A 12,820-nucleotide genomic window follows, 5' to 3' on the forward strand; every position below is an offset into this window, starting at 1 on the left:
CTAATTTCTTTCGAATATGCCCGTGCAGTGTCTTTACATTCCTGAATGTGCAAACGCAGGTACGAAGTGCCTTTGATGAGAATCAACTTTTTATGCTCGCGTGCGTGGTCAATGACGCATATTCCCGTCTGCCCTATATAAACTTTGCCACAGGTGAAAGGGAGCTCATAGACTACACCCACTTTGTATTGACCAGCCGTCTTCCGAAATAGATCAGTTGCCAGTGAGCGCCTGTCTTGTCTGTCTACTTGTTCCCGTGCTTGTCGTATGTGTTACGCTCAACCTTTGTTCCATGAAGTGGTGACAGAAGAAAGATTTAGAGCAGCGACGTTGCCAGATAACCTTCGAACGTTTACTTACACGTGTTAGACTTTCGATATTAAATTTTCGGCCACACATATTACTAAATAAAGCTTTCCCATATAGCCATAGTGGACACATTCTTTAAGAACGAACAATTCCTCTGGAACGGTTCTTGTTATTAATACTGAAATTGTTGGCCATTTGCGTACGTCAGGGTGTAGCGAAACTGGTGGCTTCTTACTTGAACACAAAAATAGACAGGTGACAAAGAAGGAAGCACAATAGCTGGTTTTGTATTCGGAGACATGGAGGGTAATCACGTATAATGGCATCCCTCATAGCCTTAGTTGCTTTGGGATGTTAAACCCCAATAAAAAAAAATCCCGTATAATGAACGCCTCGAGTTACAGCTTCTTCAGTGCAGACAGTTCTGTCCACCTCATAAAGAATTAGACAGCTCAGACGCCGTTTCTTGGCGGCAGATATAGACGAATACTTTTCTAAACCTCCATAGACTATATTGCATACACATATTCCTGCTGCCAGGACCGCCCTACACTGTTTAACATTTCTTGGGGATGTCGAGCCAAACCAAACAATCAACAGACGCAGAACACGTCTCTCGAGCGATAACGTGGAGTACCAACGGACCCTTATCCAACAGGTCCGCTGGGCAGCTCAAGTCAGTAGCGCCGGGAATGAGGCCCCCACCCATAAGCTCCAGCAACTACTTTTTTGGTTAATAAAGTTTTACGCCTCAACCATTTCCTCCTCAAATATGCACCAGCTAGCTCAGCTTTTCGTTTTACTGTGGCTTTATGCACAACAGTGGGCGTGAGAACAGCACCAGGATGCGGCCACCTAATCCGCTCTGCTTCTTCGTCCAGGTTACGGCATGGGCTCTGTTCAGAAATGCCCCGCTATCGTCACCTACCCATGAGATCAGCAAGCTGCCCTGCCACTTCAACGACACGTGTGATGCCGCATGCCCGCAAGACCGGCACATTTTCATCGCCGTTCCTCCATCGCATGAAAGATCCAGATCAACAGCGACATCATTTGCTGCCTATATGAACAGCTGGCGGGCCCCCGGCGCCCTTAGTGGGCGTGAGAACAGCACCAGGATGCGGCCACCTAATCCGCTCTGCTTCTTCGTCCAGGTTACGGCATGGGCTCTGTTCAGCAATGCCCCGCTATCGTCACCTACCCTTGAGATCAGCAAGCTGCCCTGCCACTTCAACGACACGTGTGATGCCGCATGCCCGCAAGACCGGCACATTTTCATCGCCGTCCCTCCATCGCATGAAAGATCCAGATCAACAGCGACATCATTTGCTGCCTATATGAACAGCTGGCGGGCCCCCGGCGCCCTTAGTGGGCGTGAGAACAGCACCAGGATGCGGCCACCTAATCCGCTCTGCTTCTTCGTCCAGGTTACGGCATGGGCTCTGTTCAACAATGCCCCGCTATCGTCACCTACCCTTGAGATCAGCAAGCTGCCCTGCCACTTCAACGACACGTGTGATGCCGCATGCCCGCAAGACCGGCACATTTTCATCGCCGTCCCTCCATCGCATGAAAGATCCAGATCAACAGCGACATCATTTGCTGCCTATATGAACAGCTGGCGGGCCCCCGGCGCCCTTAGTGGGCGTGAGAACAGCACCAGGATGCGGCCACCTAATCCGCTCTGCTTCTTCGTCCAGGTTACGGCATGGGCTCTGTTCAGCAATGCCCCGCTATCGTCACCTACCCTTGAGATCAGCAAGCTGCCCTGCCACTTCAACGACACGTGTGATGCCGCATGCCCGCAAGACCGGCACATTTTCATCGCCGTCCCTCCATCGCATGAAAGATCCAGATCAACAGCGACATCATTTGCTGCCTATATGAACAGCTGGCGGGCCCCCGGCGCCCTTAGTGGGCGTGAGAACAGCACCAGGATGCGGCCACCTAATCCGCTCTGCTTCTTCGTCCAGGTTACGGCATGGGCTCTGTTCAACAATGCCCCGCTATCGTCACCTACCCTTGAGATCAGCAAGCTGCCCTGCCACTTCAACGACACGTGTGATGCCGCATGCCCGCAAGACCGGCACATTTTCATCGCCGTCCCTCCATCGCATGAAAGATCCAGATCAACAGCGACATCATTTGCTGCCTATATGAACAGCTGGCGGGCCCCCGGCGCCCTTAGTGGGCGTGAGAACAGCACCAGGATGCGGCCACCTAATCCGCTCTGCTTCTTCGTCCAGGTTACGGCATGGGCTCTGTTCAACAATGCCCCGCTATCGTCACCTACCCTTGAGATCAGCAAGCTGCCCTGCCACTTCAACGACACGTGTGATGCCGCATGCCCGCAAGACCGGCACATTTTCATCGCCGTCCCTCCATCGCATGAAAGATCCAGATCAACAGCGACATCATTTGCTGCCTATATGAACAGCTGGCGGGCCCCCGGCGCCCTTAGTGGGCGTGAGAACAGCACCAGGATGCGGCCACCTAATCCGCTCTGCTTCTTCGTCCAGGTTACGGCATGGGCTCTGTTCAACAATGCCCCGCTATCGTCACCTACCCTTGAGATCAGCAAGCTGCCCTGCCACTTCAACGACACGTGTGATGCCGCATGCCCGCAAGACCGGCACATTTTCATCGCCGTCCCTCCATCGCATGAAAGATCCAGATCAACAGCGACATCATTTGCTGCCTATATGAACAGCTGGCGGGCCCCCGGCGCCCTTAGTGGGCGTGAGAACAGCACCAGGATGCGGCCACCTAATCCGCTCTGCTTCTTCGTCCAGGTTACGGCATGGGCTCTGTTCAGCAATGCCCCGCTATCGTCACCTACCCTTGAGATCAGCAAGCTGCCCTGCCACTTCAACGACACGTGTGATGCCGCATGCCCGCAAGACCGGCACATTTTCATCGCCGTCCCTCCATCGCATGAAAGATCCAGATCAACAGCGACATCATTTGCTGCCTATATGAACAGCTGGCGGGCCCCCGGCGCCCTTAGTGGGCGTGAGAACAGCACCAGGATGCGGCCACCTAATCCGCTCTGCTTCTTCGTCCAGGTTACGGCATGGGCTCTGTTCAACAATGCCCCGCTATCGTCACCTACCCTTGAGATCAGCAAGCTGCCCTGCCACTTCAACGACACGTGTGATGCCGCATGCCCGCAAGACCGGCACATTTTCATCGCCGTCCCTCCATCGCATGAAAGATCCAGATCAACAGCGACATCATTTGCTGCCTATATGAACAGCTGGCGGGCCCCCGGCGCCCTTAGTGGGCGTGAGAACAGCACCAGGATGCGGCCACCTAATCCGCTCTGCTTCTTCGTCCAGGTTACGGCATGGGCTCTGTTCAACAATGCCCCGCTATCGTCACCTACCCTTGAGATCAGCAAGCTGCCCTGCCACTTCAACGACACGTGTGATGCCGCATGCCCGCAAGACCGGCACATTTTCATCGCCGTCCCTCCATCGCATGAAAGATCCAGATCAACAGCGACATCATTTGCTGCCTATATGAACAGCTGGCGGGCCCCCGGCGCCCTTAGTGGGCGTGAGAACAGCACCAGGATGCGGCCACCTAATCCGCTCTGCTTCTTCGTCCAGGTTACGGCATGGGCTCTGTTCAACAATGCCCCGCTATCGTCACCTACCCTTGAGATCAGCAAGCTGCCCTGCCACTTCAACGACACGTGTGATGCCGCATGCCCGCAAGACCGGCACATTTTCATCGCCGTCCCTCCATCGCATGAAAGATCCAGATCAACAGCGACATCATTTGCTGCCTATATGAACAGCTGGCGGGCCCCCGGCGCCCTTAGTGGGCGTGAGAACAGCACCAGGATGCGGCCACCTAATCCGCTCTGCTTCTTCGTCCAGGTTAGTTCTGTTACTTCCCTGTACGCTAAGAAATCAAATGATGTGTGCCTGTTGCTGTTCCCACGCCCGGGAGTTTTGCTTTGTGTGTTCAGTGAATGCTTTGATATTGTAAACCTACTGCTAGCGTTGTCCGGGGACGTCGAACTCAACCCTGGGCCTAACACAAGGCATCAGGTACAGGACTCTCTTCCTGAAGTCCAGTCTAAGCAGTTGGAAGATATGTTTGCAATACTAGAGACTTTGAACACGCGAACTGCGAAAATGCAACTGGACGAAAAGGCTTTCATAAAGTCTATTGATGATCTTAAGAAGTCCCAGCTGAAGTTAGAAGAAAATTTGAGCGAAATGAACAAAAGATTAACTGACGTTGAGCGCAAAACTGTTACCATTGACGAAATCGAGAAGGAAGTACATCCTTTTCAGCAGTTAGTTGCCCAACTTTCTAGTGAAAACTCTCAGCTACGCGCGCGCCTGTCTGAACTTGAAGACAGGCAGCGACGCGATAACCTTCTGTTCTATGGCATACCTGACACGCAATCAGAGTCCTGGGCTCAGTCAGAAGAAAAGCTAGTCAAGGTTCTTTCATCCTGCTTGGAAATTCCGTCCTCTGAAATTTCGATCGATAGAGCGCACAGGCTCGGTGGGTTCGCATCGGAAAAATGTCGACCAATTATTGCCAAATTTTCATCTTTCAAGGTAAAGCAGAGAATACTGCTTAACAGTTCTAAGCTCAAGGATGAAAAAATTACGCTTAGCGAGGATTATTCTTTCGCCACCCGTCACGCTAGAAAAAAACTGGTCGAATTTGGCAAGTCCCAGCCGCTGACTTTCAAGCTTCGCTTCAATAAGCTTTACATAAAAAATAAATGCTACTCCTACAATCACTCCGATGACTCCGTTCATGAAATCCCAAGCGCCTTCCCGTTGCCAACCGACCGTTCTGAGGACCCTACGAATAATACCCACAGCGCCTGCGCGCCACCGACCGAACCTGCTACCGATTAGCACTGCGCGAGGGGCAGTGGAGCTAAATCCCCGGCCATTACCCCACTTTCTTTTTTGTTCCCAAATATTCGTAGCATAATACCTAAACGCGATGATCTTTGTTCTGTAATTGATGCTTGCGATGCTGACATTGTATGTCTCACTGAAACCTAGCTATCGGCGAAGATAGATAACTGTGAACTTCTTACCTGTAAAAAGAGATATAACATTTATCGGTGCGACAGGGGTTCTAGATGTGGCGGAGGCGTGCTTGTAGCTGTTGCTGATACTGTTATGTCTTTTCCGATTCATTTTGTAAGCGCATTGGAACTTGTATTGGTTGAAATTCGCACATGCTCTAAGAAACTGATAGTGGGCGTTTGCTACCGTCCGCCGTCTACCTCCCCCACCTTTGTAAACGATCTTCATGATGTCATTCATATGATTACAGCCGCCGCGGTGGCTCAGTGGCTATGGTGCTCGGCTACTGACCCGAAAGACGTGGGTTCGATCCCGGCCGCGGCGGCTGGAATTTCTTTGGAGGAGAAATTCTAGAGGCCCGTGTACTGTGCGATGTCAGTGCACGTTAAAGAACCCCAGGTGGTCGAAATTTCCGGAGCCCTCCACTACGGCGTCTCTCATAGCCTTAGTCGCTTTGGGACGTTAAACCCCATAAACCAAACCAAACCATCATATGATTACAGTCCGTTATCCGAGCAATCCCTTTATTTTACTGGGCGATTTTAATTTCCCCAACATAGTGTGGTCTAATGTGAGTTCTTATTGTGAACCTTTTTCAAGTGAATGCGACATGTTCTTGAATTTGTGCAGTGATTTTAACTTATCCCAGCTTGTAACGCAGGCAACTCGAATTTCACCTACTGCGTCTAATATCCTCGATCTGGTACTCACCACATCGCCTGATTTTTTCCAGCCCATATCATACTTGCCAGGGTTAAGTGATCACCTACTCCTTCATTTTGCTTTAACCTGCGCAGTTCCCCATCAACGAAACCACAGTAAATATATCCATGATTACAAAAACGCTGATTTTGATGCTATTAATCATGAACTGTATGTTTTTCTAGACCATTACTTGCTAAGCTTTCATGATCGCAGCGTGAATGCTAACTGGAGCCTGTTTAAAGAAAAAGTTGCTGCGCTCACTGAAAAATATGTTCCACGCTTAGTCATCACCTCTAACCGTCAATCACCATGGTTCACTAAATCGTTAAAACGGCTCTGTAATAAGAAAAAACGCATGTTCCGCTCTGCAAAACTAACCGGTTCCGATGAACGTTGGACTGCTTATTAGGCCGCGGCCCATGAATATAAAAGTGCACTGAAGGATGCCAAAGATTTGTTTTTCAATGACACATTACCTTCCCTTTTGATAAATAACCCTAGGCAATTTTGGAGCGTAGTTAACAAAAAAGACAATTCATCCATCAGCCTTAAAGACTCCAGTGACCAACTAATTCATCCTAATGAATGTGCAAATGTTCTAAACAGTGTATTCGTTTCAGCTTTTTCCAAAAATCAGTGTTCGGTAACCCCTGCATATAACAGTGCTGACTTTTTACCGATGGATTCTATTATCTTTGATCCTGCTGGAGTGGAAAAAATAATTGAAAAACAAAAGGTTTCTTCATCATGTGGTGTTGATAACATTAGTTCTAAGTTCTTGATTAAAACCGAAGTGTACAGCGCAATAATACTCTCTAACCTATTTCAGCAATCTCTTGAAACTGCATGCATACCTGATGACTGGAAGGTCGGGAAGGTGATTCCCTTGCATAAATCTGGTGATCAACATTCCCCGCATAATTATCGACCCATCTCACTTACCAGCATTCCGTGTAAAAGTATGGAGCATGTTATTTACTCTCACCTTGCATCGTTCCTTGATTCTAATGCCTTTTTTACTGACAGTCAACATGGATTTCGGAAGTGGTTTTCTTGCGAAACACAGCTTTTAACCTTCACGCATGATCTAAACTCATTCCTCGACAGGGGTTCCATTGTCGACTGCATATTCCTCGATTTCTCAAAGGCGTTTGACAAGGTCTCTCATCAACTGCTTTTTTTTAAACTTAGTAAACTTAACCTCGACCCTAACGTTCTTAGGTGGCTGCATTCGTTTCTCACTAATCGTTCTCAATTTGTCACCGCTAATAATGCTTCTTCCTTCACTTCTGCAGTTGAATCTGGAGTGCCACAAGGCTCTGTTCTAGGGCCTCTGCTTTTTCTTATATATATTAATGACTTACCTGACAATCTATGTTCAACAATAAATCTTTTTGCTGATGACTGCGTCATATACCGCGAAATTAACAGTGACTCTGATATAGCTCTTCTTCAGTCGGATATTGATCATGCTCTTGAAGGGACTAACAAATGGAACATGGAACTAAACATAAAAAAGTGCAAGTACATGCGGGTTTCTCGTCGTAACACCACATTGTCTTCATATCGTCTTAATAATTGCAGCCTTGAGTCTGTGCCTTTTTATAAATATTTAGGTGTCTTCATTTCCCATAATCTTTCTTGGAAAGTACACATAGACCATGTAAGCAATAACGCTAATCGCATGCTGGGCTACATACGCCGTAACTTTAATCTTTCTTCTAGCTCCGTAAAACTGCTTCTCTACAAGTCGTTGGTTCGTAGTAAACTAGAATATGCTGCATATATCTGGGACCCCTATCAAGAGACACTAATATACCAACTGGAATCTATACAGAACCGTGCGGCCCGTTTCATTCTCTCGAATTATCACCGTAACTCTAGCGTCAGTGCCATGAAATAAAGCTTATCACTCCCATTACTGACGCAACGTAGAAATATATCCCGCCTTTGTCTATTCCATAAGATTTACTATGATAACCCCATCCTTAAGAGAAAATTTATAACGCCACCTTGCTACGTTTCAGCTCGGATCGATCATCGTCATAAAGTTGGTATTCTTTCATGCCAAACAAACCACTTTTACAACTCATTCATCCCCAGCACATCGGCACAATGGAATCACCTTCCCCGATCGGTCGTCGAAATAAGTGACCATTCTGTGTTTAAATCGGCTTTAACTAACTTGATGGTAACATAGTACATGTAATTCTTACGCCCTGCCATTTATTCTTTTCAGCATATGTTGTAGTTCAAACAGACCTGGTGTTTTTTGTTTTTTTCCCCTTCACAATTTCTGCTGTTTAAGGGCATGACAGAATGTGTGCACCAGTGTTTTCCTGCCTTTTTCAACAATTTCCTCGTGTTTTTTTTGTTTGCGTGGTATGCTTACTTTTATCCTTTGCTCATAATTTCGTGTTAAATGACTGTTAATTTGTTTGATTGTATTTGCTGTAACCTACTGATTTGCGCGAGCCATATTTTTGTTCATTTTGTGTTACTTGTAACTGCTGTTCTTTTGTGATTTTGTCTATTGTACCCCACTCCCCTCTGTAATGCCCTCGGGCCCTGAGAGTACTGAAATAAATAAATAAATAAATAAACATTTGATTGCGGTGCAAAGCTAACATACCAGCATATGCACTAAATGATGCCCCATTTATACTAGATATCCAGAATCTTCCGCGGATTTGACTGTACTGATGTTGGAAGGTGTGTACAGGTTGTAGGGTGTGCACGTCGGGAGGCCTCAACATGGTATAATTTTCAAATGAGCAGGAGAGAGAGAAAGAGAGGGACGTTAATGAATACAGGAGAGGCCGGCCTCTTTGTTAACCTAGCACGATACTCCAGATAATTAGCAAGTTTCTTTACAAGTCGAACCTTATTTAACCTCAGGGAGCTAAATTAATAAATTTTAGCGGATATACTGTGCACCGCATATAATCAGTCCAGCGAATGCCCAAAACGCAGTGCAAAAATATGCCGACAGTCGCTTAAGAAAATCATCTCGCTATATTAAAGGAAAAAAAAAAAGTGACAGTGAATGCACGAAGTGCACCACTATTTTGTAATCCGGAGTGTTACCAACCTGCATCCTGAGCTTTTCGCTTGCACCAAACTCGGGAGAAACTGCCTTCGAGAAGCGCAAATGTGAGCAAAACAAGAACAATTCCTGCAGTGCATATTATCTGATGAGCTCGGCTCTGAAGTTCTCGTAAAGGAGCAAGTTGAACTTGGCACGTGTTTTCAAAAACCTCCACTTGTATTTCAAACTCAGACTAAAAAAAAAAAACGAATGCTCTGAAGGTCAAGTATGTAGGGATGAAAAGAGAAACTACAAAAAAAGAGAAGAGTTTTAAAAGGGCTGGCTCAGACGTGAAGTTGACTCTCTTTTGCCTGCATGTTTGTGTTATAACTTGATTATGTTCGCTTTTCCATAGGCAACTGTCATAACCTCCCGGCTTATTTTTGTGTTCCCCATGCGTTCTAGCACTCCGAATAAACACTGCAGAAAATCTTTGCGTTGTTTGAGTTTTTTGTTTACAGCGCTCGTTTTACGGTTATGATCAAAATGAGCATGATGCTATAGTTTTTGCATTCTGAAATTAAAAGTAATTAGCATAAGGTTACCTGGCTTTATTCTAGTTTTTACGTCATTTTTTCTTTCTCATCGCAGAGATTTTCCTTCTTCTTGTTACTCTACGCCCTTTAAAATCTCCAGACCCAATTTCCGTGGCATTTACAGCTTTCTCAGACTCTAAGAGTAAAAATGTATGCGTAAAATGGTGATGTTGGAAGTGTCAGCACGAAAAGCGTCCGTCGCCTAAAGGGTGACGGTTCTCTGCTGAAGCCTCCGAGTTAAAAGGGAGCACTTGTTCCAGGTGTGTATTTGAATTTTCTTCGGGACAGTCTGGAACGTGATCGCCTTACATTTAGAATAGGTTCGGCTTGTTTGTGAACGCCACCTTTGTAGGAGCAAGTGGAGCTTCGCTTGCAAGAAGCCGTGCTAACGAGGAACTCTTAGCCATCATTCTCCTGTTCATGTGATGATTGTTTTGTGATGTTGTTTGAACGTTTTAGTGACACAAATCTGTCTTGAAATTCCCAGCTTTTCTCGCTACTTTTATTGTCTCTAGCTTGTTTTTTTTTTTCACCTAGGCGCTCGCTCAAAGCACAACCAGTTTATATAGCAACGACATTGCAGTTGGCACTGTAACTGGTGCTCATAGAGCGCATGGAATGTCGTGTTAAGGCGTGCTAAGCAAATACACTTAGCGTTGTTCAGGTCTACACTGAGAGCGAGATGGTACTGGGGCGTTTTCTTTCATAAAAACCAATTTTCATTTTCATTAAACAGGTTTAGGCTAGCACTCAGCCCAAGTTTCGTCACCCTTTCTCTGCGCTTAATGTTTTTGCGCATTATAGCCGTGTAGAATGCATAGTGCGAGGCACGTTTGTTGAAGAGGTCGCAACATCGGCTCTCTTCCTGTACATGGAGGAGGGGGCATAACGGCACGCTGTAAAGTTTCATGTTCGAGCTCCTTGTGTGTATAATAAGGACGCGGCTAGCTGGAGAATCATTTCCTATATACTTATTTAGAGTCGTACGCCTGGTACTAAAGCTACTTGACTTTGTTAAGCAGTTCTAACCGGAATGATTTTATAAGCCAGTCGCTACAAGATCAAGAGCAAGAGAGAGCGAGAGAGAGCGAGAGAGAACACTTTATTTGGCAGATTCGTTTTAGTAGCCGATGAGGGATTGAGGTTATTCCAGCCGGACCGGTTGATTTCGGCCGCCGTGGATTGCCATTTGAAAAACAGCGTACGAACGCGATGCTGAGCGCCTGGAGTTGAGTTTCGCCAGTAGGTATCCAGAGGGCGCCACTCGTCCAGTGGTGTGGCACCGCACTCGCGGGGGCAAAATAGATACCGGAAGAGAACAGGAGAGTATAGGCAAGTTTTTAATTATGACGTGCACATTACAATAAAATGTATTTTTGTTGGTGAAATTATTGAAGGAAGAGCATTGCGTTTTTAACGATTATCAAGCTTTGCGCCTGCATTGTATCTTTGGCGATACGAAGGAAAGCATATTTACCTGTAAAGCTTGAAAATTTTCTGTGTCATAACTAGAGACCGGATTTTAGGCAAATGCCTATTTTTTTCAGCGCTTCGTAGGCGCACCATTTTTACATATGAGCATGAATTAGGTGTTGACAATATGTTTAATACCCTATTTATAGTGCCTATAAACGCCTATTTTGGGTGTCAGTGCCTATAAATGCCTATTACCGACGTCGGTGCCTAGAAATGCCCTATTTTACAGAAAAGAGGCCTGAAATACGCTGTGGTTTTGCTTTTAGACTCGGTTGGCTTTCGAATCCATTTCGGTTTTGATTAGAACACACACGTGGAAACATTAGATGACCTCGTCAGTTGGCTGTGGTGAATACTGCACCTACGCCGGCTGTGTACACAATACCAACCCCATCAGCCGAAAATATCGAAGCAACCTTTTTCCTATTTTCTGCCATTTTATCGTGGCAGCTTGTTGATGAATTTGGCTGTTAAAGTGGTAGTTGACCAGATGGCACCACATTTCGGAAATTATACGGAGTAAGTTGTAGGTTCGTCCAAATAATTCCCAGTTGATTCCAATTTAAACAAACTGTAAAATGTACCATAAACCTGCTGGAAACAGTTTAACTGATTTTTTTCTGAAGAAGATTTTTTTCTTTCTGAAGAACTCAGAAAGCATTTCAAGGCCGTTAATGAACTTATTGCTTCAATGAAGGGTGTGTTTTTGAAAGCGCCTTCTCGTGTGTGCGTGTTTAAAGAGCAGTTGCCGGAAGTGCCTCTCCCGCCGGAGCCTATCATCACACGTTGGGAAACGTGGCTGGAAGCCGTTGAATACTACAGCTACCACCTTTCTGGCGTGAAGACCGTCATAAACACTTTCTCAGGCTCATGCTCTAGTCAGGAGGGCTCAAGCTGCCCTCTCTCAGGACAACCTTCAAGGAGACCTCGCGTACTTGTGCGCTAACTTCACTTTTCTTGCGAGCACTATAAAGAAATGGAATGTCGGCGTGTAATGCTCACTACCAACATTGGACTAATTGAGAATGTGCAGCAACGGATCGCTGCTCTTAATCACGGAGAAGTTTCCGAGAAAATCCGCGCAAAGTTACAGTCCGTCTTCGACAAAAACGAAGGGTTCTCAGTCCTCAAGCAAATTTCAGGAGTACTTACCGGTGAATATTCTATGATACCGAACAGTGTAATGCCATCAAATGTTCCTAAGTACAAGCACGCTCCTGTAACTTCCGTTGATGTTGAGCGTTCCTTTTCAGCATACAAGCTTGTTCGTACTGATAAGAGTCATAAATTTGAGTCCATCAACCTGGAGATGGGGCTTGTCTGCTACTGCTTCCATAGCTTCAACAGTGATTTCTAGATGGATGATGTTTATTTTACAATGGATCCTCGTGTAAGTACGTAGGCCCGTGCAGAACTATGATTCTTTTCGGCATATTACGCATCAAGCAGCACTGTGTGTAACATTTTCTAGCATCTCGTATTTATGGTTTCCAGACCCTTCTAATGGCAAGCACCATTTGATAGTCGCGTGGCTCCAGACACGTGAAGCCACAAACTATAAAACACTGTTCAATTCCTGTGTGAGCGAAGACTGAACTCATTTGTCAGATGCTTTGAATTGACAATGTTTCTATTAA

At 46.3% G+C, this 12,820-nt stretch overlaps 1 protein-coding gene across 1 annotated transcript; it reads left to right on the forward strand.

Annotated features, from left to right (window-relative positions):
- Window positions 1-3,807: 3,807 nt before the first annotated feature.
- Window positions 3,808-5,198, forward strand: LOC149364381 (uncharacterized). The gene has a single exon (XM_089570100.1). It carries the CDS (start codon window positions 3,831-3,833, stop codon window positions 5,196-5,198), a length of 1,368 nt encoding a protein of 455 aa, XP_089426226.1. The 5' UTR covers window positions 3,808-3,830.
- Window positions 5,199-12,820: the final 7,622 nt, after the last annotated feature.

This window comes from Amblyomma mixtum, chromosome 2, assembly GCF_055824585.1.
Source record: "Amblyomma mixtum isolate Tamu chromosome 2, ASM5582458v1, whole genome shotgun sequence".
Lineage (NCBI taxonomy): Eukaryota > Metazoa > Arthropoda > Arachnida > Ixodida > Ixodidae > Amblyomma > Amblyomma mixtum.

Bases quoted from the DNA above. Each gene is read 5' to 3' on its own strand.
- LOC149364381 (XM_089570100.1), top strand. From the start codon at position 3,831: ATGAACAGCTGGCGGGCCCCCGGCGCCCTTAGTGGGCGTGAGAACAGC.